The 27,432-nt window shown below is 41.1% G+C and overlaps 2 protein-coding genes across 21 annotated transcripts; one reads left to right on the top strand and one right to left on the bottom strand.

Moving 5' to 3' along the window:
• On the bottom strand, nucleotides 1-20,882 carry LOC129200535 (tyrosine-protein kinase STYK1-like). Of its 17 annotated transcripts, none has more exons than XM_054811851.1 (14): nucleotides 20,701-20,882; nucleotides 18,212-18,346; nucleotides 14,466-17,319; nucleotides 13,272-13,326; nucleotides 12,424-12,544; nucleotides 6,628-6,732; nucleotides 5,588-5,731; nucleotides 4,372-4,620; nucleotides 3,925-4,106; nucleotides 2,331-2,414; nucleotides 1,874-2,082; nucleotides 1,587-1,627; nucleotides 1,211-1,307; nucleotides 1-502 (listed from the first exon to the last, which is right to left on the bottom strand). In XM_054811851.1, the coding sequence occupies exons 6-14, from the start codon at nucleotides 6,692-6,694 to the stop codon at nucleotides 298-300; spliced, it is 1,278 nt and encodes a 425-aa protein (XP_054667826.1). In that variant the 5' UTR covers nucleotides 6,695-6,732; nucleotides 12,424-12,544; nucleotides 13,272-13,326; nucleotides 14,466-17,319; nucleotides 18,212-18,346; nucleotides 20,701-20,882; the 3' UTR covers nucleotides 1-297. The 17 variants fall into 17 exon arrangements, with proteins under 17 accessions (XP_054667826.1, XP_054667825.1, XP_054667833.1 ...); XM_054811850.1 differs by having other exon boundaries at nucleotides 18,212-18,281; XM_054811858.1 differs by lacking the exon at nucleotides 18,212-18,346 and having other exon boundaries at nucleotides 14,466-15,003; nucleotides 17,255-17,319.
• LOC129200537 (synaptonemal complex central element protein 3-like) lies at nucleotides 20,841-24,970 on the top strand. Of its 4 annotated transcripts, none has more exons than XM_054811866.1 (4): nucleotides 20,856-20,939; nucleotides 21,422-21,488; nucleotides 22,103-22,211; nucleotides 23,316-24,970. In XM_054811866.1, exons 3-4 carry the CDS (start codon nucleotides 22,103-22,105, stop codon nucleotides 23,483-23,485), a joined length of 279 nt encoding a protein of 92 aa, XP_054667841.1. In that variant the 5' UTR covers nucleotides 20,856-20,939; nucleotides 21,422-21,488; the 3' UTR covers nucleotides 23,486-24,970. The 4 variants fall into 4 exon arrangements, with proteins under 4 accessions (XP_054667839.1, XP_054667841.1, XP_054667838.1 ...); XM_054811863.1 differs by having other exon boundaries at nucleotides 21,422-21,520; XM_054811865.1 differs by having other exon boundaries at nucleotides 20,883-20,939; nucleotides 21,289-21,520.
• Nucleotides 24,971-27,432: the final 2,462 nt, after the last annotated feature.

The raw sequence follows: 27,432 nt of genomic DNA, 5'->3' as shown, positions 1-27,432 counted from the left end.
CCTTGCCACACAAAGCCGATATACTCCTTTAACTCAAGTTTCTCATGATATTTTCTACAGCTTCCTAACCTCACTTTGCTTCCAAATGACCACTGGCAGAATGATATCAACAGGTTGATTTAAAAATAATAATAATAGTCTGTTGTTTCTGGCATGGAGGAGAGATCCGATATATATACAAGGTGTTTGAAACACAAAGGGATCCCTCCCAACATACACACCTCATTCTGAGCTTGCAAAGCATCTAGAAAGGACAAACTCAGAGACTTCTCCTTTCCTAACACGTGGAAGGGTCCTTCAGAGTATAGTGTATTCTCTCACTAGACTGTGCACATCAACACCAGCAACATTAGCATAGAGTTCAGGCACCACTAGCTCAGGCACCTGCAGTACTGCATGGTCATTGCTGGTCTTTACAGCTGTTCGTAGGGACCGGATCAGGCCTGCTGGGGAAGGCCGGTTAGTTGCGTTCCACTGCCAGCAGGACTTCATGATGCCATACCTGTAAGATGGAGAAGTAGGGAAGCATTGAGAATGAGAAGCACCAACACAAAGTTTTGCTACAGTCAAGTCATCTCATATTTAAAATGTCTAGAGACCTCCTTTTTCTGGTTCATATACAGTTCTTTCAATGACCCTTTGAAATTTGCAACCACATAATAATGTGTGGGGACAAAGGCATGCAGTCATTTGCCAGGATGTCAACTGTGAATATGGGAAAAGGGAAAAAGATTGTTTGGTCTTCCCTTTTGAAAGAGCAACCGGGATTCCTTAAGGATGAAAAAGCCACTGAATATTAAAAGAAATTATGTCTTCACAAGAGGAAATATAATGCCTTTGATCTTCCCCGTGGATGCTTTGTTCATTTCAGGGAGAATCCCACAACTTAGAGGAGAAAGATTACTGCAGAATAGTCCTGCACCTTGCAGGGAAGCAGTGGAGCAACAAAATGCAAGGGCAGACAAGAGCAAACAGAAACGAGAGCAAATTTCAAAAGCAGGAAAGTAAGGCTTTGGCAATCCAGGTTTCATGCAGCAGAATCCAGTAAGGAGATATGGCAGCCATGTGAGAACAAGTCTCCTCAGCTAACAGGTTACTGGTTTCTATAGTCTAGACTCAGAGATCTCCTTTAAGATCTAGTTTTGTACGTGTCACTTCCACTTAGCTCTGCAGATCTCAAGTTCAATTGTCCATAAAGCAGGTGGCTTACATGGCTTGCTGGCAGCTTGAGGGCTGCTTCATAATGTTCTGTCTCTGCAGGTGTGATAGGATTTCAGAAGGTGGCACCTCCGGATATGGTGGAGCACCTGGAAGGGCAAAAGGAATGACAATAGAAAAACTATAAGGTAATAGTTGCAGATAGCAGCTTCTGTGTAAGAATGTCTTCCTTCCCTATCAAAGTCCATTTTTTTCCCACCACAATTCAGACTGACAGAAAGTCTAAAAGGAATTGTCAAGACTTTGCAAGTTGGAAAAAACAGGATGCTTATTTAAATGGCCCAACTTTACATTCTAAAATTTGAGATTTTGGGTCTTGTTAATTTGCTGCTTCCTTATATTTTTTTATTATCGTTAAATCTTCTTACCTAATGTAATCATTTCATACAGTAGAATTCCAAAAGACCATCTGAAAAAAAAAACAACAAAGCAACGTTAAGTTTCCGTTCTAGCTAGCTAGCTAGCTTAAATACATACAAATGACTAGGCATGACCTGCAGCAATGAGAAGAGAAGGTATGAGCTATAAAGTGGAGCATTATGCTGAGACTAGGCATGCCTTATTGTGGACTTCAGGACATGAAATGATACATAAAGGAGTGGAAGAGACAGGCCTGACAGACAGATGAAATTCTAGTTCAAAAATTAAATCATACATGTCTGCCTTGATGCTGGGGGGTTTCTTCAGGAGCCGCTCTGGTGCCTGCCACTTGGCTGGCACAGTCTGTGTGACTGAGTTGGCACCGTATGTGTGAGTTTCATAGGCCAGGCCCAAACCACAGAGCTTAGCAGTGAAGTTGTGATGAAGGAGGACATTCCTGGCAGCTATGTCACCATGGAACAACTTTTTCTGTTCAAGGTAAGCCTGGAAAGTTGGAAAAGAAAGAGATCATGATAATTTTAAAAGGAATTTTAATTGACAGAAATTTTCACTTAGTTTGTGCCTGTCTTCCACTCTATAGAGGTGTATGCTCACCAAAACAATGCAAGCATATTTGGCTCAGTTTTAACAAAGCATATCCTCAGCGCATAAGCCAAGACTTACGTCACCATGCAGACTTGTGTTGCAATCAAGCAAGAAGAAAAAAATGCAGTGAAGGTGAGCAGACTTACCAGAGCTGCTGCAACCTGCTGTCCAACTTCATACACCTGCCTCTCAGTGAGGTCATAGGGGATACCATCCATTGTCATTACATCCTAGGGACAAAAGAGCAGACCGTGGATCAAACAAATGCCATAGCTGTAGGGTACTGGTGAATGCTTCCTTCTAATCTAATAAAATGACTATTATCTAATCTTATGCTTCCCCAGTTAATTTCACAATTGGTCATAAATTGACTGAAATATAAGGGTACATGGATGGCTGATGTTGATGGGTGGATGGTGTGCTGGGTAAGACAAGTACACTAGAGACAACTGGTGGACACATTTAAGGGTGGAGAACAGATGAATAGGTTAGACAGAAATGGGCAGATTGACAGTGGAGAATGACAATCAATACATGTGAATGAAAAATATATTATAAATTAGAATGATGAACAGAAAAGCACATTTATAATGTACAAATGGTTATGTGGTATGAGACTAACAGTCCATCTTTCTTACTACCCTGCCTGTTACAGTGACCCTAGGTGATGTCCAGATGAGAGAAAGAGAATAAGGTAAGCACACAATGGTGTTCTGTGTAGTTTTCCAGCCCCCAACTATTTTCAACCTAAGGACTTCCTGCGATAGTTATGGTTTCAACACGTATAGCAACCTTTGAAAGGTTATCTTCCATGAATGCATTCACTCTTGTCTCGAACCCATTAAACTTTCAATATCCACAGCAGCCAGTGGCAAGGAATTCCATTAGTCAACTCCCCACTTCATGAAGAGCCACCTCCATTTGTTTGTTTTGAACATGGCACTTACTTCCTACCTTTATTTGCTACCACCTTGTCCTCCTGCTGAATAAGACAGTGAGCAATCTCTCTGTATTTAGTGCTCCAGATGTAAGAGAATGATGGATTTATATAGTGACATAGCAGACTTTTGTTTCTATGCCTTTCTTAATAACGCCTAATATTTGGTTTCTTTTTTTTTGCTTGAGTTAATATTTTCAGGAGACTGTACATTTTCATACAATCAGTCCCATGATTTCACTCCTCATCAGCAATGGGCAGATATAAGGCCATCACTACATATGTGAGGCTAGGATTGCTTTTCTAGGTGGGCATAATTTCATTTTTAACTACGCTGAATTTCATCTGTTCTTTTATTGGCAAGTCTCTCGATCTTGGAAGATCCTTCTGCAATTCCTCAAGGTCAGCCCTTGCCTTTGCTGGCTAGTATCATTGGCAACCTTCATCACCTCACTGTCATCCCATTTTCTAGGTTATTGATACGTGCAACAAACAGCACCAGGTCCTAGCATATATACCAGCAGAATTGCATGGGTCACCTCCCTCTGTGCAAGGACCAAATTGTGGTACAAAATTATGTTAACTTCTCCAAACTATATCATATAAATCAAGATATCCACTAATTCTATTCCAGTTTAGACTTGTGTAGAAATTCTTTGGGGAATGGTAATAGTTTAGACTGATATAGATGGATGCATGGAGAGATTAAAAAAATCATCTATGACTTATGGACTATGACTTATGGATAGATATGTACCTAAGGAATTTAAGAAGATATTCTATCATCACTTCTTTTGACTCACCTTCCGACATGTCCATAGAAATGTCAACAGGTCACCAAGAGACACATCTTCCATGATCATATAAAGTGGGAGCTGGTCTACACAGCATCCAACCAGTTCAACCAGGTTCTTATGACGGCCAAGATTTTGATGGAATTCAATCCTTCCCAGGAAATCCTTTACTTCCTGGGGACTAGCCAGGTCTGAAAGAAAAACAAACAAACAAACAAACAAACCAGCCAACCAAATGGAGACAGCAAAGAACAGGGTGAGTAGCTTTCAAAATCAACATGAACGGCAATCTTCTTTAGTCCCGCAAAGACATTCCTACCAAAACATCACTCTGACTAGCTAACATGATACTGAACACAGCTTGTTCTTGCCCAGTAATGACTGCAAAGTTCTGCCCAGCATCACGTCTTTGATACAGAGATGTGTACCAAAGTGGATCCAGGCCACGTGCCTCACCTTGTAAGGCTTTCAATACTACAGTCTTAGTCTTCCCAGGATTCCCAATTTCCAGTTGTGCTCTGTAGATGCTCCCACAGCAGCCATGTTTTATCAGCTGCAAGGTGCCTGGTGAGAGTTTCTCTCGTGGTATCTCCAGTTCTTTCAGAGTCAAGGATGCAGAATTTAGCAGGCTCTCCACAGAGGTCTCACTCAGCTGGATATAGCGGTTCTCTGTTGAGCTAGATTCCTGCTGATTCTTGTCATTCACTGACAACAAATACACATGATGCACAAAAAACAGATAGATGAACTCTTGCAGTAGATGGCAATGCCTGTCCTTCCTTCCTCTTTGATTTTTTTCTCCATATTGTTTTGGAAATCAGGACAAAGTAAGGAACTGTTATTGTATCTTACCTATCCTGGCCTTTGAAGAGGTAAAGGAATTTATCTCCTACTTTATTTGATGAAACGGCAGAATGAGTCTGGAGATCTCTAGTATATTTAATGATGTAAACTTTCTAGATAAGACGCATTTGTACTTGATTCCCATGTGCTAAAGCAACAACCATTTTCTTTTATCACCAGTTGTTATGAAAGTGACATGCACAGGGTGTTCTCACAAAGGCCTTATCTTTGTTCTCAATTGTTTCCCTTTATATAGGCTGAAGAGGCTTTTTCCTCTACAGACCCCAAATCAGTTCAGAACTGGATTTTCATTTCTACACAGCAACATGTGCTTGCGGTACCAACAAACCTTTCCCCACCCCCTCACCAGTCCCTGTTCTATTTCCCGTTGTCCCCACAGGAAATGGGAGACAGAAGCTTGAAATTAAATTTCTTAAATGACAGTATAGAAAATGGATTAACTAGGTGTGATCTACATCAAAACAGCTGTCACTCATAATTACCCCAATGAAACTCTCCTTGCAGTAGCGTATAGAAGGCTGTTATACACTTTGCAGCTCTCAAGTGATGTCACCACAGTATGTTAATCAGCCTAACTGGTATGTTGCTTTAGGTTTTCTCAGATCCATTTATACGACAGATTCCACTACTACTACTGCCAGTGGGGTAAATCAGGGTTCCCAGTTTTTCTGTGTTCACTGGATTGCTGAATACCACTCAAGCTCTCCATAAACACTATTGCCTAACAGCTCAAGCAATGGGGAAATGGGATTGACTTCTGGCCACTGAAATCAACACTCTTTCCTATGGCTGAAACACATTTTGTTACCTTGGTGTCCAGACGATGATGATTGCTCCTGCTTTGCTCGCAACCCTCGACAGTGGAGCCAAAGAATCACAGTTAGCACGATGACAAAAAAACCCACAAGGAGAACCGGGACAACAATCACTTCAGTCTGATATTCACGCACAACTATCAGCAAAAAAAGAAAATGGGAAGCCAAGGAATAAGCAGCACTGCCTGATGCACATTACTTGTGTATAACAAAGTAGTAATAACCCATTTCAGTAATTTCCAACCCAAAAGCATGTGTATCTATCCTCTGCTCCTTGGAATAGAAACTGAATACTCTTAGTGATGCCATCGTATTTTTCCAAGGTGCTGAGTATCCAAACTGCATGAACTTACTGGGACTTCTGCACTTAAGGTCACCTATTTAGGTGCCTTAAAATAGAGGCTAGGAATTGTAGCCATATGTAAGTATCCTCCACCGGTAAAACAGAGCCAGCGCTGGCAGGATAGGGAGATGGGAAGGGCTGGATATTGCTGTGCCATTGCAAATACAGATGCAATTACAGGTTCAGATCCTTCCATTAAAATTATAGGGAGCATTTTAAAGAAAACAGGGAGTGGTCACCTGGTTTGGATTTGACTGGAAGACATTGCAATTAACAAAGATGTTGCAGGTAATTAACTCTCTTAGGCCCCCAGATTTGCAGGTGGTGCTATTTTTGCATAGGGCAAGACCACATTTCAGTTCCCATAGATGGCAGAAAGTCATTAAATCAAAATCTCAGAAGACTGATCCTTAGGGAAGCAGCAGGGAATCTTTAATGGCTATATTATGTCTCATTCAAAGCAGATATACTCTAAAATGGCTAAAATTATGTGATATGAATCCCACCACAAAGGCTGCATCCCCTTAAAAGTTTCCACCCTGAGACACAATGCAGGGAAAGCTCAGTCAAATCCTTCTCTGCAGGATGGGATGCAGGTGGAGGAGGGGAAAGGGCTTGGCCCACTTTTTAGCAAAGCTGGCCTTCCTGCTCAGCATGTGAAAGCTTATTAAAGGAACCTGTGAATCTTACCACATAGCTTGTCATTGCTGTTGCATTCCAGTAGCATGCGTGTGAATCTTTTTACATGTCCTGCCATGTTCAATTACAAGCAAGTGGGTCTCTGACCTCTGCCTTCTGCACAGACAAAGAATATTAATGAAATTTATCAGGAGGAAGGATGATTTATGAAGCAACAAGTGAGCTGAATATGGAACTTTCTACTCCTATGATCAGCGGTTGTGTGAAGAAGCAACACTGGGACTTCAAGGCTTAGAGAATGATACAGGATATCCACTATCAAATCCTATGAATGGTAGACTGCATGACCAGAGAGAATTTAAGATTAGGCTTTCCACAGTGCTTCACAAGCAATCGAGTACCCTTAGGCCTAAAGGCTGGCATATGCATAAAAATTCATAGTCATGAACTTAATTATATTTAAAGCAAATACACTCCTAGCTAACACACTTCTTAGATGCCAAAATGGCCCAGCATTTTATCTTCTGGTCCATAACAAAAGAACAGATCAGCAGCATGCACACAAAATGTCTGTCATTCTTGACTACAGCCCCCGCCACAACTTGTACTATTGCTCCACAAGACAAGGAGAAAAAGGTCTTGTCATTAGGGCTCTTTGGTACCGACTCCTTAACACTGCCAGGTCTCTAAGTAATCTGAAGGACAACATCTGGAACTCCCCTGCATTCGTAGTTGAAAATACAGAGCCTGTGCAAGCGTGCACCTTTCCAGCTGTCACTAATCCCTTAGCATCTGCAATCGTACACCCACAAAACCTGATTGTGTGTCATGTGTACAACCCCACTCAGACAGGCTTAGATTCACCAGTGTATGTCAGTGTCTTTGAGTTGCACCAGGGCTGCAGATCAGCTGCAGGCCTCCCAAAATGCATCCCTGACGTAGAATTTCAGCTGTTCTGCATTACAAGGGGACTACCCCTGTAGAAAATTGTATTTCAGGTCAAATAGGTGTATGTGGTTTTGTTTCTTCTCTGGAGAACAACATACGTGTTTTAGAAGATACCCCACTGCTATACTAAGTAGACGATCTTTACTGATATTACCATATGACTTCCGTCCTCAGTAAAGATCGTCTACTTAGTGTAGCAGGGGCACACTAAGGAATAGGCTCTGTCGTACTGCATTGATTTACATCAGCACAGGACCTGGGCTACTATTTCTAAATTGCAAAAACCAATGTGGTGAAGAGTGATGACTGACACTGAAAGGCAAGGCATGTACATTTAGCCACTGTTTTTATAAATATTGCCAAAAATTTTAAGACTTAACAGCTTCACAAACAGTATAATCTAGAACATTTTATAGGCACTGGGACTTTTATCCTGGAGGTACTTTATTTTCAGCTATAAGTTCAAGGCAATTAACCTCAATGGCATATTTTAATAATAATATATGGCATTCTGACTGATATTAATATGGTTTTATGGAAGTTGGTGATGGATGAAATATTAAACAGTTTGTTCTCATGCTTAAAATTAATGGGTGAAATTATGCTTTATCAGTTGCACAACAGAGGCAGCAGAAAAAGGAAAATGGAAACTATCTGCACTTTAAGATATCACAAAAAGTGTGTTTCATTTTTTATTTCCTTTGATTCTTAACATGCTAGCAAATTCATGTGGTTTCAGGGTGTGGCTACAACATGAATCCAGTCAAAGGAGCAATAATACAGCAACACCAAGCTTTTCAGGTACACTCTTTAAGCAAGCATGCTTTCAGTCAGCCTACCTTGGCTGTAACACATCATACAAACACTTACACACAAATACACAGGTATTACTGTAAAAGGAACAGTCCTAGCTTCAGATACATTTCAGATACACACAGATACGAAAGACACATATGAACAGCCATGATGGCATCACAGGAAAATAGACTTTAGGACCATTTGCCAGCAATCATGTGGTATAATCTGAGTCATAAACAGTCCAAGCTCCATCTTAACACTAGCTAATGGCCTTACTTTGTACAGATGCTCAGCAGAAATGCACACTTACATTTAAACAATGTGCATGCACAGGTACGTATAACCACGTGCATACCAACTTGTACTTACACAGAAACACATTCATACAGTTGCAAAGATCCATGGAAAAAAGCTTTGATGCAGCAACCATGTCTACACTGGTCCCCTCACTGTAAAAAAGATTCCTACCTATTCCTTTATGCACCTCCCATCAGTGATGCCAGTGGGTGGCACCTACATTTTCTAATCATAGTCAGGGCAGAATTATGGGATCCAGAAATAACAACATTGGCAGCCACTGGCGCTTTATTTGCACTGGCACTCCTATTTGTTGCTGTTGCTTACGGAGCCACACAGGTGTTACCACTGGAAAAGTCTGATTAGACAAGTCCATTTACACCCTTTGCGTCTATCCTCTTGCAAAACTCAGGAAGCAGGAAAAGAGGTTGCATTTAATAAGATAATTCTGAAGTGCCTTTCAGTGCTACTTTCCAGGCCAAGACCAAATGAATTCTCATACTTAGCTCTTTCTGCAGCTTACTTGTCTAACAGCAACATTATTGCAGTTCCTAAATTTCCATCCTCACAACAAGAGTGGTAACTCAGAAATCCACAGATCTCACATTAGACATTTAACAAATGTTTTTTGCAGTCTACCAGTAGGGGACACATGGAGGTGATGTGGAATTAACATTTTCAATGTACAGGTGCATACTCACCACACAACAGAAAACATATTGGCAGTGCTCAAATATTTATTTTATTACATGAAGCCAGTTTTCCAGTATCAAGCCAGGATAAGGGGGACAAAAATACCTGAAGAGGTTCAAAACCTCACTGGAATTCTGATTTTTCTCGTCTGGGTGTTAAGTTGTACCAAGACCAGTGCTGTCTAGATTATGAATACCGTATTATTTATCCTGTGTTACTTCAATTTAGAATTTGCATTGAACAATTTGTCAATCACAAGTAAATGTCATCTTAGTAATTCCACTGGTTTTTTTATTACTCTTCTACACACACTGAAATCCACTCATTAGAATTGTTGAATCTTTATTTCTCTTCATTGTTTACTTTCAAAACCATATTTGCTTCAACAGTCTGCTCTGCTTGCCTGGGCCTATCTAATCTTTCAGATTATTCTGATTTCCTCCTCCAGTTGAAACTCGTTGTTTACACAAAACCTGGAACTTTCCTATTTCTCTTGGACATGCATTTTTTCCATCAGGTCTTCTATTGTGCAGCACATCAATGTGACTTAACACCTTATTTAAGAAAACTAGTTGGCAGTGCAATACAAAAATCAAGCACGATAGGTAATGAGCACAGTACTAGACCACTTTTCCTTCAGAATGCCAAGGCTCAAGGTAGGGGTGGTATGTTCCCACTCAGTTTCAGACTCCAAAGCCTTCCTGAAAGACACCTTCCCTTTAATAACAGTGACCAGAAAGCAAATGAGCTTTTCTAGAACAAAGCATCTCAACGCAAGGGACTGAATGAGAGCAACAAGGGGCTGTGAAGGTCTTCGTAAATGAGTTTTGAAAAGGTACTTGTTCCCCTGACTACAGCTCAGAAGGAGGGAACAGGGTTTGCACTAAACAGATTTGGAGAGATGTGGGTGCTTTTGCTGTGGCAGAGGGAAATGAGTACGAATCGCGGCAGATTCAGTGGCTGAGAGGGCAATACTCCATGTATTATTAACAATGTTCAGATACTACACAGTTTCAAGCAGACTGCAACAATGATGGCAGTCGAGCCTTTCTTTGACTAGTATCTGAATCCAAAGCCCCATGTCCAGGCTAAATATACAACGAAGACCCTGGAATCTAGAAATAGCAGCAGCAGCTACCCTCAGACAATGAGAGATACAAGGCAAAACCCTAGCAGAAGCTAACCTGCAGTCAACAGCATTTGCAAACTGCTGCTAGCAGACTGGTGGACTGTGCATGGCACAGCAGTTTCACAGCCTGGAGACAGTTAATTAGCCCCTATATCTGCCCTACACTGACATAGCTCCTCTGTGCATGTTTGCCAACAGAATGAACACTGGGGAAAAAGGTGGTGTTTCTGTTTTCAGCCATGTTTGTTTGCCAAGCTGATCTGCTGCCCTGGCGATTTAGACAAAGCACAGAGGGCAACACGGGCACAGGAGTAAGTAGCTAAAAGGTGGCAGTTGTGGAGGCCCCAATACTGAATATGACTATGGTTTTGTGAATGAAGCTGAGCTGAATTAAGTGCTCACCAATGGCAAAAAAAAGGAGTACCTCTTCTCTCTGCCCTCTTCCCACTCCTTGTTTTTCTCCCAGCTTGTGCAATTGATCACTTGATAAACTTAGTCAAACCACTAAGCCAGCAAAAACTAACTTTTCTTTTGCCATTTTAGTGAGTGGTATTAGTTCACAAAGCAATTCAACAACCCAGGCTCAAGGAAGCGGCAGGAGCACACATCCAGGAGCAGGAACATGGAAAACAGATCTCCCACTACCCAGGGTGGTGAACGGCTAATTTGTGTAAAGCTGGATTGTGAAACCATTCCCTGTGTCAGCAGAGCATAAGCCTTACTATGATTTTTCCAGTCCTCTGTCATTCATTCCCATGTGTATGCTGTCCCCTGAGTGCTAGCACAAACATTCACACCGTAATGTGGTAAACTGGGTTGGGAACGTGATCTGCCCTAAAATAAACAATCCTCTCTCACATTTTATGGACTTAATTTCTCATCAGGCTCAACTTATGCTATTTAAAGTGCCAGGACATAAAAATCAAGATGCCTGAGTGACAGACATTGTGGTGAAGACTGAAAAGAAAGAGAAATACAAAGTCTTATGTGTCCGTGGAATATATGGGAACAGACAGCTTGAGAACTGCATGCAGAGAACCTGACTGCTACTTGCTCCTGCTATGTTCAGGAAAATAAGATGTTGTACATATTCATGGTAAATACACAGTTTTGCCAGTGAATATGTCTGACTTGGGAACTAACATCAGTTCCCATCATCAATGCAAATGTGTAAATCCCTGAGTACTGATTAGCTATTCTGTCTAAAGAAATCACTGATTAAATTAATTAAATATGATAAAAATAAAGGTTAAGATTCATTTGGACTTCATTAGACCTTTTAAACTGTGCTATGAGCTGATGTGGAAGTTAATGCAGTTATTTCTCCAGACTTCCTGGCCTGCATTAACTGCACACCATTTTATTATAAAAATATTCTTACAGGTGTTTTTCACGCACTAATTGTGAGGACCAACTGTAATATGACTACAGGCACGTAAAGAACAGCTGAGTAATTACTCACTTCAGTCCAGCATACTGCCTGATAAAAGACAAAATAAATCCTTTAACCATGATGTCTTCTATTTAATTTCTTCCAGTGGCAGAACTATACCTTTAAGCTTTTCCAGTCATCATTTCCATACTACTTTTATTATTTTCCTCCTCTTTTATATGACCTTTGAACATGGCCACCAGTCAAGGCTTAGGCCACAACTATGCACAAGGGCACTGCCCCAGCTGTACAGCTGAAAGGGAGGGGAGCTACCAGGGAAATGCAGAAACCAAAATGGCAGTGAAACCACAATGTGTGGGCTCAGGACAGCGGAGCAGTTGTGGGCAATGAATGTGAGAGAAGAGGGAGAAGAAAAACACCATGGACAAGCAAACAGCAAAACTGAGATTTCTTCCCCTGTACTGTCCACCATTTTACTAAAAGCAGCATCCAAAACAAAAAAAACAAGTCCCACAGGTTTCAAGCCTAACAACTTGATGCCATAAGAACATATTTCTGCAAAAAGCTATGTATTTGTTAGATTACATACCCTGCCTCTTCTGCGTTCAGAAAACCTCAGATCGTGACAATTTTGCAAGGTTTGCCTGGCCCATCAAGTCATCTCATCTCTCACCATAAGGCACCTCTGGGCTATCGAGCAGCATCTCCAGCTGTGTAGAATGGGAAATTCTGGCCAGTCAATCCAGGTTATAACATACCAGAGCCACCTCATTTCTGTCCTGAACAAGGATTACTGATTATATCCTGCAGTTTGCTGTACTGGCTGTAATAATGTGTCAGCTATAAAGATTTGGTACTCTAACTCACTTTTCCAACAGCTGGAAGCCATAACATCCTATAAGAAAACAAAGTGTTTCAAAAAATCACATACAGTGACTCAAGATTTTATCCTGGACCACAATTAGAAGCAGTACCTGAACATCAAACCTAGGCTAGCTGCTACCAAAGCATATTAAAGGAGTGAAAGAAAATTAGGCTGACCACTTCTGAAGAGCTAGACCATAGAGAAAACAGCAAATAATGAGGTCCATGCTGCTATTTGAGCAGGTGAATTACTTAGGGCAAACTTGGCTCCTTTTCAAGGGAGCAGAAAAAACAGGCAAAGTCAGCAGTCGCTAGAAGGACTCTGCACTGCTGTGCTTTTATGCTAACAAGGTTAGTCCAAACTGGCACCATATCAGTGGAGATATGCAAGTTCTCATGGTGCTAAGTTTTGCTTAAACTGAGATCATCTCACAAAAATTAATTTATTTGTGCAGTGTGAGGAAGTCAGAATACAGAAGTGTGAAACAGTACAGAAACTGAATGGTGATTAACACAAAAATTTTTTTCTAATGCAGACATGGTCTACTATAGTTTCTGAAAAATAACACATACCTTGATCACACTCCCCCTGAATTAAGGTCACAGAAAGTTACTCCTCACAGGTAATCTGCAAAAGAAAAGTTAAAATAATAATAATTTAAAAAAAGATGAATACATTAACCTGCCCTTAGTGAGCAGGCTGTTTGGAATCTGAAAAGTCTAGAGGCCAGACTCTCAAAAGCACACTCTTACCTATGACTTCCTTTTGTGTAGTCAAAATCACACACTACTTTTGAAAACACCTGCCATTCTGTCTCCTTCTTACTGACTGACTTCTGATTTTGGTGGTAACTATCAGTACTAAGCCTGTATAAAACTCTAGCACAAACTCAATACAGATACTCTGAAAAACTGTGACAGCAAAAGCTGTGACAATACCTAAGAAGAATGAAGGAGTTTTTCAAAGCAAAAAGAGCTACATGCATACATGTGGCTCTTGTAAAAAACACCGTATGATAAAAATACTGCATGATATCACATTGCTGCATAACAGCTGAAGAAACGGAATGTGAATCTGCTTTCATAAATGCGCAGCAACAAGGAAACTGAGCTGAAGCTGTGTATAAAACTACAGCTTCACAATTTCCCAACTTTTGGATGTTTCTTGGTGCATTTAACATAGATTTTGTTTATAATTTAATCAGTAGCTCATGCACACACACACAGAGACATGCAAACAGGTGAACACATAGAAAAATCTAGATACCTGCACCACTTTGGATTAGAGTTAGCTTCCTTACAATCAACAGTGCTGGAAGTCAAATGCTAATTAGCTCTGATTCCAGCCCTAGGCATGTATTACTTAACCAAACACCGAACATATTTATACAAACACGCACACATATGCATAGCATCACCCTGCATTGTTTCAGTGAACTGAGACTAATTTTATACGAAACTTAATTCCTTTGTTATTTTCTTCCTATTTAAAATGTGCCTAGAAGTTATTTTGTTTAAATAAACCTGCTGTAGAGGACATATCTCTTTATCTCAAACTCCAGTATTGTTATGCTCAAAGAAATTTATAACTATAAGTAACTTCAATACAAACAGTAAATACATGCACAGATGTATATACATACAAACACAGACATACAGACTTTAAGGTACAGCTATATCCTAGTTCAGGTCACATTCATGTTAATCAAAATCCTTTTAAAAAAATATTCATTAGCTAATCTTCCAGCAGTGTTTTCACTCACTTACCTGAATTACACCACTTCTCTTGCCCTGCGGTAGTCTTTTCCTGAAACTTGCCTGCTGCCAGTTCCTAGTTTCTCTGAGGCCTCTCCTGATAATGCTGATGGTTGCCTTGTGTGGCTGTAATTCTTATGACTAAGTTCCTCCTCACTAATTTTCCTACCCCAGACCTGACCAGCGTCAATTCCTTATTCCTCAAGGTCTTCTCAGCTGTCTCCTCAGGGAGATTGTGTGAGTATATGTCCAACACAGGAACTGACAGGTAGCCACACACTTGTAAAACGGGTCTGCCTGGCTTCTACGCACCAGCTGCTCACCTGCAGATGACAGAGGCAAAGCAAAGAGTCCACGGGCGGGGACTTGGAGCATAATTTGAAAGGCAGGCAAACACAGATCAAGAGGGATAGGCTAACGTAACAAACAGAAATCATACACTTCAGATTACAGGTTCACGTTTAGAAAAAAATGGGTTCTTGGAACAGAAAATCTGTACAAAACCCCTCAGACTCCAGATGCTGAAAAAGCTTTCTATCAGGAACACAATCTGCAAATGAAGAAAGAGAGAAAAGTTTAATAATACCAAAACATGCTATAACAGGCAGCGGCAATGCAGGCTTTTTTTCACATTCTGCCCTGCTCGTTTGTATCCCTCCTGCTTGGGCTGTCCATGCATTCTGCCAGCATTTTCCAGCCCTACCATCAGCTCTTCCCTGCCCTTTCCTCCCACCAGTCCAGCCCGGAGCTCCCACACAGCCCTGGCAATGACCCTCACTTACAAACTCCCTTCAAAATCCATTCTGAGGTCCCCAATCAGTCCAGATAATCTTAAACTTGCTCTGTCACTTTTTCCTGCTATGATGCCCTTGGGGTCACCCTTGTGCTCTGCTGCTGCTCTCAGTCCTCAGCAGCTGCGTGGCATAATCTTCATTGCAACCTCAGTTCCTCAGCATTTTAGTTCTGGGGACTTTCTTCCCACTCAACTCATGTATGTGAGTCTCAGTAGCTGGCCTGCAGGCTCCCTCCATTAGCTCAAAGATTGCCCTCTTCTATCACTGAAAAATCTTGTGTTAAAGAGTTTCAGATTCCTGACTCCTCATTATATGAGTCTGTACAAGATTATTTTCTTACCTAATTCATACAAGTGAGAGGAGAGTTTTATCACAAGAGGAAACAATATGAGACCTATCATTGAGAGACAAAGTTCATTTCACAATCAACACCACCACGCAGGTGGCTTTGGGAAAATGCAGAAGATATGATCTCTGCCAACTGTTTGAGCAAAACTTACCTACTCCTGTTAACACTTTGGTGCTGCATACAGTATTTTGTTGTGGGAAAATTTTAGTTGCAATAGAGGCAATAGCTTTAGATACTGAAACACAACAGTTAATTTACCCGTAAGAGAGACTGCGTATCAGCACATCTGTACACCAGTACATCTTAAACTTCTCTCTGGGATTATTCTTCCATCTGGCATTTACTGTCCATGTGTGCAAAATGGTGAAAACCAGGCGTGGTTTTCTTCATTGCTTGATCTCTCTACAGAGACTGGCAGAAGTGGGCAAAATAGTATTAGTGAAATAGCTCTGTGATGTTGTCCTGGTTTTGGGACCATAACAGATGTGGACTTTCATCCCCTGAGAAACCAGGAGAGGCATGTGGACTAAAAATTTTCTTGAGCTAGAAAGATGACTACAGCTGCAGAGGGCAGGCTCAGGCTCTGGTTTCAGCTTTCCTCTTATTCTTGTACTAACTTGCACTGACTCTCTGAAATATTTTCTCCATGAAAGAGCAGGGGATCTGTCCTATACCTCATTCCCCATTAAAAAGTGGGTAAAATGCAAAGGACAATTCCTCATTTAAATGCGTTCTTTACTGAAATGTGTTACTTTCCACAGGCACTTTCCCCAAGTGCACTTGGGGAACCTATTCAGATTCCTGTTTAAAAATATAATGGATAATCTTCCTCCTTTTGCTCCTCCTTTCACAGTTTCTACAGCCCCCAACTGTAGGAAAAACAGTGGGATAGGTAAAGGGTTAATATTCAAGGTATGCATATGCAAAAGCAGCAATCTCTGCTGCTTTTAGTTTCCCCAGTCAATCTCTCTGCTGTGCTCCCAGTCGGACTGGTTGGAGAAGATATTTTAATGGTTCAGAGTTCAGGCCTCAGTCTATATAATCTTCCTCACAGATTCACAAGTCCCTCCCCCTGTTTAGTTAAGGGACAGCAGTCATTTATTGTCACGTTTTGTCCTGTGAAAAACAAACTTCTGCTGTAAGTCATACATAGTTTGCATATCCACAAAGAACACACTGCCTGTTTAAATGCCTCTGTCCTCTCTGTTTTTTCCTTAAGCAAGTACGATTAGGCACACTGAAAGGCAGTAGACTGGCAGTCTTATTAACAAAAAAGTCCTCTTTATCTCCAAGACAGCTGTAGAACACCTAGCAACCATCCAAACCACACAGCCGCTAAGCAGCAATTCAGCCACAAACCTGTCTTTGTCCTATGTGCTGATACTGTTAACAAGGGTGCTAATTTTGCAGTTCAACTTCCAGAAAGTAAGTGTACTTCAAGCAACTGCTGCTGGACCACAAAAAGCAAGTTTCAGATGAAAGGATCCCTTTCTTAAATGTCACTGTGATATTCAGTTTTTCCACAGTAATTTAGAGGTGGTAAGGTCTCTGACTTACATTCACATCCTAACGTAAGATTTAAAACTGTGGCTTATACTGATAGACTGTGACTGATCTTTTGGTCAGCGTAAACCCAGAGAGGTTGAAAGGCTCAATACCTGTTCTTCTGTTTCTGCAAGCCAGTCATTCATCCCCAAATGGGGTGAAAATCAGAACAGATGATCTAGAAGTGAAAGAAAAATTCCCATCATTATCCCAAGTCTCTGTTCTGCCTCATGAGCTTTGCCTCTCAAGATGGCAGGTCTTCTGACTTGAGAACAATTTGTTTGCCTATTTAATATTTAGATTTTTCTTGAAAATGATTATTCTAGTGTGATTTTAAGTTCATTCCTTCAGTTTTTGTTTTTTAAAAGTTCCAAAGAAAGAAAGGCTAGGAGGGGGTAGCATTAAATGAAAAGAAATTAAAAAAAAGAGCTTCTTATAAAAATGAAATTACTGAAGGATTATGTATCAATCTTCTTCAGCCAGTTGAAGGTTCAGTAATTTGCTAGCACCTCCTCTATTCAGGGTTAGGCACATCTAATAATAGTCTTTTCCCCCACTTTCCTGCCAAATTAGACCATATCATTCCCAAGTCTTTTCCTAAATCTAAATGAAAATGTCACTTGCACAGTTTCATGCAGTCAGTCACTGGCCTGGTCAGCCCTTCCTTCTCAAACCAGATGCTCTGGAAAGATCCTGAAGGTTGATTAGATGCTGTAAGTAAGCTAAAGTACAGCTTTTCCATTTGGTTTCTTTGGCAGATTTTTCAGGCCCAGGAGCTGGGGATTCATTCAACACAACTGAAAAACTAAGTTAAGGACATAGAGAACATAGGTTCTCTGTATAATTAATACAAGGTCCTAAGAACTTCTGTAAAGCAATTCAAGTACTAAAATCCTCTTTCCCTACACTGACATCACATGTATAAAGCGTAACCTAGCTCCTGATTTACACGTCTTGGTCAAATGTCAGAAGATAGATGCCATACATTTGGGCTAAATTCCATTGCTTTCCTCTTCTTCAAAGAAATAACTTCCCTGAGCAGGAGCTGGTCTCCCAAAATCAGTACGTACCTGCAGCATGACTTGGTAGCTTGGCCACAGCCTCTCCCAGAACACCAGGGTAGATAGATGAACTGTTAGACTGCAAGTTAGGTGCAACACATATCACAGGCATGCAGTTCTGCTCTGCCCAGTTCCCACATGCTTCTGTCCTGAGCAACCAACATCCTGAGCACAATATGTCTGCATATTCCTCTGCTACTTTTACCTTTTCTCTTTCAGTTTCTTATGCTCTTTTTGTTAAATATATAATTTTTGCTTTTAAGTTCCTGCTCTTTACCACCACATTTTTACATTGTTCACATTTTTCCAGTGAGAACGCACCAGTTCCTCTTGGCAAAACCTAGAAGCTATAGTGACCTAAAAACCCAGTCTCAGTATGGAATAAATTGAGAGGCTTCACACAAAAAGAAGCAGAGAAGCCAGCAATCCCCTGGAAAGGATATCCATAGAAACCTTAGGAGAACTAGAAAGTATGTATCACCAAGAGCTGTAACACTGTTACATAAAAATGTATTTAAGAACTATTCCATTTAATAATATAATTTTTACATCTGTAATTTACCTTCTAATACATTGCTATGTCCTAATTATAGTAGAGAAGAATCACAAATAAGCCAAGAGACATTGAACCAAAACATGTTCCTGCCTGCCAGTGTCACTGGAAATGGGTTCTAGCACATTGCAGTAGCAAGGTGGCTGCTAAGCTATTGGAGTTACATGGATAAACAGTACATGGTACTTGCTGCCCAGATTTTCAGAGTAATGAAGCAGTTTTGATAGAGTAATGAAGCAGTATTAAAAAGCAACACCACTAGACCAAAAATAAGCCTTCTATCCGCATACACAAGCACATACAGCAGGAAGCAGCATCTGGGAGACAGCTTAAAGGCACATAATTTAGGAGCTGGGGTTACCCAAGAAATGACTCTGCCACCTCAAACCAAGGGTCCATTAGCCTAGTGCTATGCCTCAGACAGCTGGCAGGGAGACTGCCTAGGGAAATGACAAACTATAACAACATAAAATGATACTTCCACTAATGCTTTCCCCAGCCTCCAGCAGCCTGTGGTTCATGGATTTATTTAGCCAAATACAAGTTTTTCTTTCATACGCCTTGAAGGATTTTGCTCAACTGCTTTTGAACCCCTGCAAAACTTTAGCAACACAATGCTCTGTGATAAATTCCACAGCATTCATATAACTTGGGTGAAGAAATACTTCATTGTGTTTGTTTTGAAGACAGACTGCCATCTTCAAACCAGCTACTCAGCTGGCAGTGAAATAAGTGATGATAACAAGCAATGAGTAAGTTTCATGCATGATGAGAATACTAATATACTCAATCATTTAAAAACAGGACTGATTTTGTGTTTGTGTGGATGAAAAAGGAGAACAAGAGACAGCCCAAACCATTTAAGGTTTGGATATTGATCTGGAATGGAACACAATTTGGGGAGTGAGCAATTCAGAGAAGGTACTTGATTCTCACCCTGTTATATACCAGGTAATTTCCAGTATCAGCAAACTCTTGACAAACTTTGAGTCTTGTTGCTCAGTCATCAGAATATTTCTAACTCTTCTTTGCCTATTCCTGCAAACACCTTCTCTGATATTTTTTTTTCATGAAGACAAAGATCATAAAATCATAGAATGGTTTGGGTTGGAAAGGACCTCAAAGATCATCTAGTTCCAACCCCCCTGCTGCAGGCAGGGACACCCTCCACTAGACCAGGTTGCCCAAAGCCCCATCCAACCTGGCCTTGAACACTTCCAGGGAGGGGACATCCACAGCCTCTCTGGGCAACCTGTGCCAGTGCCTCACCACCCTCACAGTGGAGAATTTCTTCCTTATATCTAATCTAAACCTAGTCTCTTCTAGTTTAAAACTGTTGCCTTGTCCTGTCATGACCGGCCCTGGTCTGAAGTCTCTCTCCATCATGCAGGCAGGGAGATGAACCCCCAGAGAAAAGAAGCAGAAGCACCACCCAAATTTCAGACTTTGGGCTCAAGACGTAACTTTTGGGCTACTTTCAGGCCAATTCCCGAAACAACAGGCCATCCAGTGCCGACAGCTGGCCGTAACCAGGGGCAGGCAGTGAAGGAAGGTGAGGGGAGGCCCGGCACCGGGCTAACCTAAAGGGGTCAGCACAGCCCGGGGGAACTGGGGGACAGCCAGGGGGCCGTAAGCAGGGGAAGTTACCTCCTGTTCTCCAGCCTCCGGGGAAGGGCAACTACGGCACCGCGGCAGGGGGACGAGGCGCTGCCCAGGAGGCCCGGCCTGCCCTGGAGGCCAGGGGGATGGGCCAGGCCGGCTGAAGGGCCCGCCGTGCTGCGGCCCAGGACCTGCCGCGGGTGCGCGGGATGGAGAAGGGTAGCGGGACACGGAGCCGGGCCACAGTCCGGGGCCAGAGCCACGGAGCGCGTCCCTGCCGCGGCGCGGAGGGCAAACCCGTGCTTTTCCCCGTCCCTTCCCGTCCCTCGGCCGCCTAACTCCTCACCCAAGAGCTTGTTTTCGTGAAACACGGAATTAATCGAGTTCGTGAGCTCGGGGGCAGAGCGGGCAGGAGAGTACAGAAGGCCGGTTTTTTGTATGCCGTGCCCGCCCGCGCTCCTCTCCCCGCCCCCGCTGGCGACGGCCGTGGGCCCCTGAGGCGGGCGGCGGGAGCGCGGCGCAGCGGGTGGCAGGAAGCGCTGGCGGGGGCCGTCGGACATCCCGGCTCGGCCGCAGGGCGGGCTGGTAGGAGGGAACGGGAGAAGGGCCTTCCCCTCGGGAGGGAGGGAGCGGACTGTGGGGTGAGGGCTGGTTACAGGGGGGCAGCGGCCACCCTCTGAGGGCGGCTCCTCAAACGGCTGTCGGGCTCGGCCCAGCGGTCCCCCGGCGCCGTGGGCCTAGAGCAGTGCTGGTGGGAAGTTAAAGCGTGCCCGTCGGGGTACAACAAGGGGTTTGGGGTTTTTTAACGTCTCTGGGGTAAAGGGTTTGCCGGCACGCAGTTGATTTGAACACCCAGCGTCTTGATAAGGCTTGGCATTGCTTTAAAATGGTGTAAAGCTGTTAGAAACCCTTGCATTCCTTCCACATTTATCAGCAGTAAAAAACAGAAAATGGATACCCACTAACTGACTGTAAGAATCATATATAAACCAAAAAGCTGACAAAAACTATGCCTGCTGCGTGATGTGTACAGTCACTACAGTGAAGCTCTTCCCTCTCCTTCATAGTTTTGTCCCATCCACCAGCAGCTTTCAGAAAAGGAAATTAAAGGCAAGGCTGCGTATCACATTTTTGGTGAATATCAAGGTTCTGAAACTTCTAATTGCGTAAGTTGGGCCTCTAAATCTATATTTTTGCCCCAAGCATTTTTACTTCCTGAAATTTTACTACCTATAACTCAAGCGGAGGTTAGTAAATCATAGGCACTTTGCTGTTTATGTGGTGACAGAACTTAGTGCATGTACTTACCTGGCTGTAGCATGTGAGTATGAAATACTGAATACAAATGGGGATTTTACACCTAACTTTGAAAATTAGGAATTGCCCTACATCGAAGTATTTGGGAGAGAAGCTTGAAGACGACTGTAATAGGATAATAGATAAAATTTTCTAAAACTAGAAGTGATCGTTGTTATTACTGATACCAAATTCTTTATTTGGCATAAACACAGCACATTTGAGTGTGATTATTTCTACTTAAATTAATTTCAAAATGGTTTGAAAATAATACGTAGCATAAAAGTGGTAAGTGACTTTGAGGTCCAGTTCTTAATGAATTCACATGTAAATTGAATATTTTTATATATATTGGGGTTTTTTAAATTTATTACAATGTTACTTTCTCTCCACTGTGAAAATCAACTGACTTCAAAGTAAAATGAAGTATGAAATTCCTGTTTTCCCTGTAGATGGCTGAATCAGAACCTCAGGAAGGACACTATGATAACATGGTAAAGATGGTGGAGGACTTGAATAGGGATTTAGAAAAACTTCTGGAGGAAATGGAAAAACTAACAGGTACAGATCTTTATTAAGAGTGATATGGATTTGTCTACTAGAGTGAAGACATTGAACATTTATTATTTGTATTTATTGCTGTAAACTTCCATGTGATAGAATAAGTGGAAACAATCACCATCAACTAATGCCCTAATGTTCTTAATTGGGAGAAAGTGTGCAAATAATCTAGAAGTTTCAGGCGGCCCAGAATTGAAAATTAATAGGTGATGGGTGCTCAGTTCACACTGGTGATTGAAAACAGAAATAATAGTAAGATATTTAATTCACAATTATTAAAACATAGTATGTAAATTGAGATTTAATTATGAAAAATGGTGGGATACATAGTACCTCTCAAGGTCAGTGCATGACGTGCTTAATTCCTCTAGCTAGAATAAAGACTCCTCTGCAAATTTAATCTTAGTCCTGTATGCATGGAGAGGATTATATATTCTTCTGCGTGTTCTGCAACAATTATGTCAGAAACTGTGTGCAACTAATAAGAATAGATGGAAACTGTTAATTAAACTATTTGTAATTAAACACAATTTATGAGTGCCATTGAGAAAACTACAGTCAATTTATGGTAAAGCAAAAGGGAAAGTATGAAATAAGCACTAAAATGATTTGCTCTGCTTTATCAGATACTTTTTATTTCAAAATCAATTTAATTATTTAGATTGTTCTTAAAACCTTTCATCTCTATGCTGCTGCCTCATTGGTCTTACTCTTCCTCATCTAACACAAGCCTCGTGACTGTAACTGGGCTGGAGAGAGGATTCTTTGCTTCGTTTGTTTTAAAACAGTGTGTTGAAACTTTCGTTTTGATTATGTATTTTGTTGTAATTTTTAGGTAAAAGTGTCTGTCTCCCTTTTGTAGTTTACATCAGTATACTTCCATTCTGAAGTATTGAGACATCTAAGAAGAGAAGTAATACTGAACAGTCTTTTATTTAACCTTGAGTATTACTGTGGGCAGTTTCCACTTTATTTTACAGCAGGCCTTCTCTGACATAAGATCTGAGCTGATAATAATTCATGTCTTTTATTCGTTTATTGAATCTGCCATTGCTTATATTTAGCCAAAATTCCTGGCTTAGCCGTTATCTGTTGGGTTTGTAGTGCAGGCAACCTGGATGGCATATGACATGGTAGTCATGCGTACCAACCCAGACCTGGCCAACTCCATGAGGCGTTTGGAAGATGCCTTCCTGAGTTGCAAAGAAGAGATGGAGAAGAAATGGCATGAGGTGCTAAATGAACCTAAAAGTGAAGAGCAAAAAAAGGAATAAATTTAATTCAGTCATGGTGGGAGAACTACATCCCTTCGAAAATCACTCCAGCCTTTTTGTTTTCCAGCCATAGAGGTTTCACAGACACTGTGGAAAATGGATTGGCTTTCATTTTACTAAGAACTACCTATATGTATACATCTATGGAAGTATTTTAATGAGATCACACATATATATATTTATATTGTTGAAGGTAAAAGGTAACAATGTGTCTATTTTTATTATGCTCATCAGTAATCCTTGTAGTGTGTGTGCATACACAACTTACATGCTTTCTGTGTCTTTCTTCCTGGAAAATCATACTCGCTTCATCGTCAATATACATGGAATTCTTTGACACCTGAACAAATAGGGGGGAGCAGAAGGGAGTACAGTGGATCATTGCAGTGGTATTGCACTAGTCCATGCCTTTCAAGGAAAACTGAAGAAGTACTTTTTTTCCAAATTAAAAACAGGTGAAATTCTAGATTTACAGATAGGTTGGGTCAGTTTGATGCGGGATTCCCAACTAGGTATTCGCTCACAGAATTTTATTATTCAGATTGCTTATCTGCAGTTGTTTAATATTGTTTCCTTGGATTTTTGACCATTTCTTTGGACTGGTTTTCCCAGAAAGATTGTTCTTCTCAATCCCTCTGAAGGTAGCATCTCGTTTAAGAAAAAATTGTTTACCATTATAGACTGCACTGTGTTTGTGGTGTAGTCTGTGCGATTGCTGCAGAAACCAAATTAACCATGTTATAAAACATGCTTTTCTCCATATGTTCCTACTGTACAATATTTAAAAAGAAAGAGAAGAAAAAAAAAATTACTTTTATTTTGCAGTCAAGAAATGGATTAAGACCACCACCCTGTGGCTTGCAGTTAATGCATAAACGAATATTTTATCTGAGATAGAAGTCAGTGCAAGTTTTGAGAAGGAATTTCCCTTTCATTAAAATCAGCCTCTTTCAACTAGAAAGTAAGCACCATGTAGCAAGTGAGAGCATCTCCATCTCTTTTGAAGAGGCATTTAATGATTTAAATCAAATCTCAGTGATCTGTCAAAAGCTTACTAAGTTTTAGACTAAGTATTCTCTTGAGATTAGTTGATCTCTGTTCAGACAGAATGTTTATCCTGCTGACGTGAAACATATGTAAGTAATTTCAACTTTTTTTTTTTTTTCATTGCTACCAAGTGTTTCTAGAGGTACAAATGACTAAGAACATAAACTTTGAATTCTACTCTTGATTTTCTGGCAGGTAGGTCTTCATTCCAGCCACGCTAGGGCAAAATGGCAGAACAGTATAAGGAAAATTGCACTTTTATTAAGTGCAAATTAATCCTTTCTGGAGGATTTTAAATGCCATGTTGTCACTTTGGTACCTTTAACTACATTGTCTTCGTTCCTTAAGTCTATGTTAAAAATTAAATTCTTTGAAGAAGCACTGTCTTCAACAGCTTACGTAGGAACATACTGAATTTTGTGAGACTTTTTGGCCATAAATTGCTAAGTATAGATTAACTACAGATTTTCTAGAAAGCTCAGTTTTCATTTAGAAATTTAAACCAGGTGGCCAGTGTTAAAAAAAAAAATTTTTTTTTAAGCCAGGAATTTTTTTTAATCCAGGAGTCCCACTGAGAATAGAGAACACTTGAAAAAAAAATTTTTTTAATTAATTGTGACATTCAGTGAAGTTATGTCTTATGTGAAGTTAAATCCTATTTCCTGTAATTGGAAGGCTATGGTGAGTGAGTCTGTCAGAATACTGTTTCTGCAGAGCGAGGGCCACGATCAGAGAGCATAGCTGTACGGAGAGGAGGCATCTGGTAACTTTTTCCTCAGTCCTCAAGTCACATCACTTTACAACTTTTCCTTTCCAAATTTTGGAAAAGGGGTATTTTTTTCTGTATAACTGCTGAGGCAGAAAGCATTACAGCACCATCAACAAGAATCATTAAAAGCACCTTAATTCTCTTCTCACCAAGAAGCAGACAAATGACAGGCTATGAACCACGGCGCACCAATTTAGCCTCAAGGACAGGTGCTTACACTGAGTTAGCAGGTCACCCTGCTGTGAAGGAACGAGTTGGTCGAAGAGGTGTTGGAGTACCTGTGAACATTTGCCATTTCTGCCACCCTTTTTCTTGCTCCTGAAAGTTCTCACGCAGGTGACCGTGAACACCTAATGGTGATGAACAGTAGGGACAGAAGTTGGAAAGAGAGAACCAAAGGTTGCGGCTCAGAGCACATCACATTCTCTGCCTGGAGCACGTACTCTGGCTGAGTAGACTGAGTCTGCCTCTTTCTCCCCAAGATTTTCTTCCCAGCTGTGCAGTGATAAACGGACGAGAGTTAGGGATATGGACCAGCATAGGAACAGCACATATTCCTTGAAATGCTATACAGCAAGATGATTATACTGTCCCTTTACTACTAAAATAACTTGTGTTTATTTTAGTTAGCTTTCTTTTATTTTTTACGTTGAGAATCAGCTTGTGGGGATTGTGAGTTTTGCTTCATGCATCTCACCATCTACCACATTTCATCCCAGCTAGATGCTTTAGGCTTGCAGCACAGACCAGACAGCCCACATTGAAACACCTTGATTTCCTGTCACAGGGGTGTGTCCGTAATTTTCAGTAAAAAGGATGTGGAGCAACAGCCCCATCTAGTGCTCACGTAACTTAAAACTGTAATAGTAACCCGCATCGCTGGGTTGACATCTCTTAATCACCCATCGCCGAAGATTTCTGTAATGAAAAGTGTCAGCAGCAGTTTAGCTGTATGTTCATTCGCAGTGAACTCCACTTTTGTGACCTGAGGCTGTACAGCAGTTACTCACAGGTGTTTCCTGTACTGTATTTAAGACAAAGCATGTTTTTTTTCTCTTGCTATAAAAGCAAGAAAAGTTGGCACTGGTGCACTGCCCATCTGTACACCTAAATACAGCAGTAAGGAATTTTGTTTTCTTCTTTATTAATTCTTTAACCTCTTTTAAGTAACACTATATAAGCAAGTCACAAATCAGTTGAAGTGTTTGTTGGTTTTTTATGCAGACGCTTGAACAGGTACTGGAATCTGTATTCACACTGGTTCATTTCACATAAATAGATAGACCAAGTCTTATTTCCACAGTTGGATATCAGCTTTAATCAAGAAGTCTATGAAGCTTAGGAAGGAGGTTATGGCCTCGATCCTGACCTATTAAAGGTAGTAGATGCTCTGGTGCTTAACACTGCAATGCTTTTACTGTTCTTCTCACAACAAAATTTACTGAAGTATTTAAACTGTCAGCAAGGCAAGAGTTGGATGCCCAAGAGCGAACTATCCAAGAGCCATCAAACTGAGCCATACATTGCCTGGCCTAAACAGCCTGTCATAGCTCAAAGCACATTCCTCTCCTTAGTGTAAACATCTCTTTTCTATAAAACAAAGGTGTGCAAGGTGTCCTGCAGCCCCTTTTTGTCTAGCAACTCAGGTGCTACTGCACTCAGAGCTGCCTGGATTCTTAACAGGGTTTAGAGTTTCTATAAACACTTTCTTACCAGGAAAGAGATGAGACTCAGCTAAGAGGCCCCTGTGCAGCTTCCAGGGAAATTCTGATGGTTGAAACTGTGAGCCCAGATGGGGCTGTGGACATTTCACATGTCCACTTAAGCATCTCGATCCTTGTCAGAACATGGCCTAGAGCTTTGTTTAGAATATTAATTTAATTTAGTACTTGTGCTTTCCAGTTCTTATTACAGCCCCACTCCAGGTTACCTCAGAAAGGCTCAAGAAGAGACTCCATACTCACTAGCTGTTTTACTTGTTCACATAAGTAGTTTCAAAATTTCAGTTCAGATCTTTGCAGCAATTTTTCCTGAAATGGGTATGGAGAAATTATTGCATCTATAACAACCCTATTTACATACTGGTATTAAAATAATGTTCATTTTGCTCGCATTCTTAGCAGAGAAGCAA

The sequence above is a fragment of the Grus americana genome, unplaced genomic scaffold, assembly GCF_028858705.1.
Source record: "Grus americana isolate bGruAme1 unplaced genomic scaffold, bGruAme1.mat scaffold_273, whole genome shotgun sequence".
In the NCBI taxonomy this organism is placed as follows: domain Eukaryota; kingdom Metazoa; phylum Chordata; class Aves; order Gruiformes; family Gruidae; genus Grus; species Grus americana.
The sequence above is the reverse complement of the archived record's forward strand: the minus strand, read 5'-3'. Positions and strand labels throughout refer to the sequence as shown.

Coding starts and splice junctions, on each gene's coding strand:
- LOC129200537 (XM_054811864.1), top strand. CDS start 22,103: ATGGCTGAATCAGAACCTCAGGAAGGACACTATGATAACATGGTAAAG. Junction 22,212..23,315: donor GGAAATGGAAAAACTAACAG/GTACAGATCTTT, acceptor TTGGGTTTGTAG/TGCAGGCAACCTGGATGGCA.
- LOC129200535 (XM_054811851.1), bottom strand. CDS start 6,694: ATGGCAGGACATGTAAAAAGATTCACACGCATGCTACTGGAATGCAAC. Junction 2,083..2,330: donor AGCAGGTTGCAGCAGCTCTG/GTAAGTCTGCTC, acceptor CCAACTTTCCAG/GCTTACCTTGAACAGAAAAA. Junction 1,628..1,873: donor CCCAGCATCAAGGCAGACAT/GTATGATTTAAT, acceptor TTTTTTTTTCAG/ATGGTCTTTTGGAATTCTAC.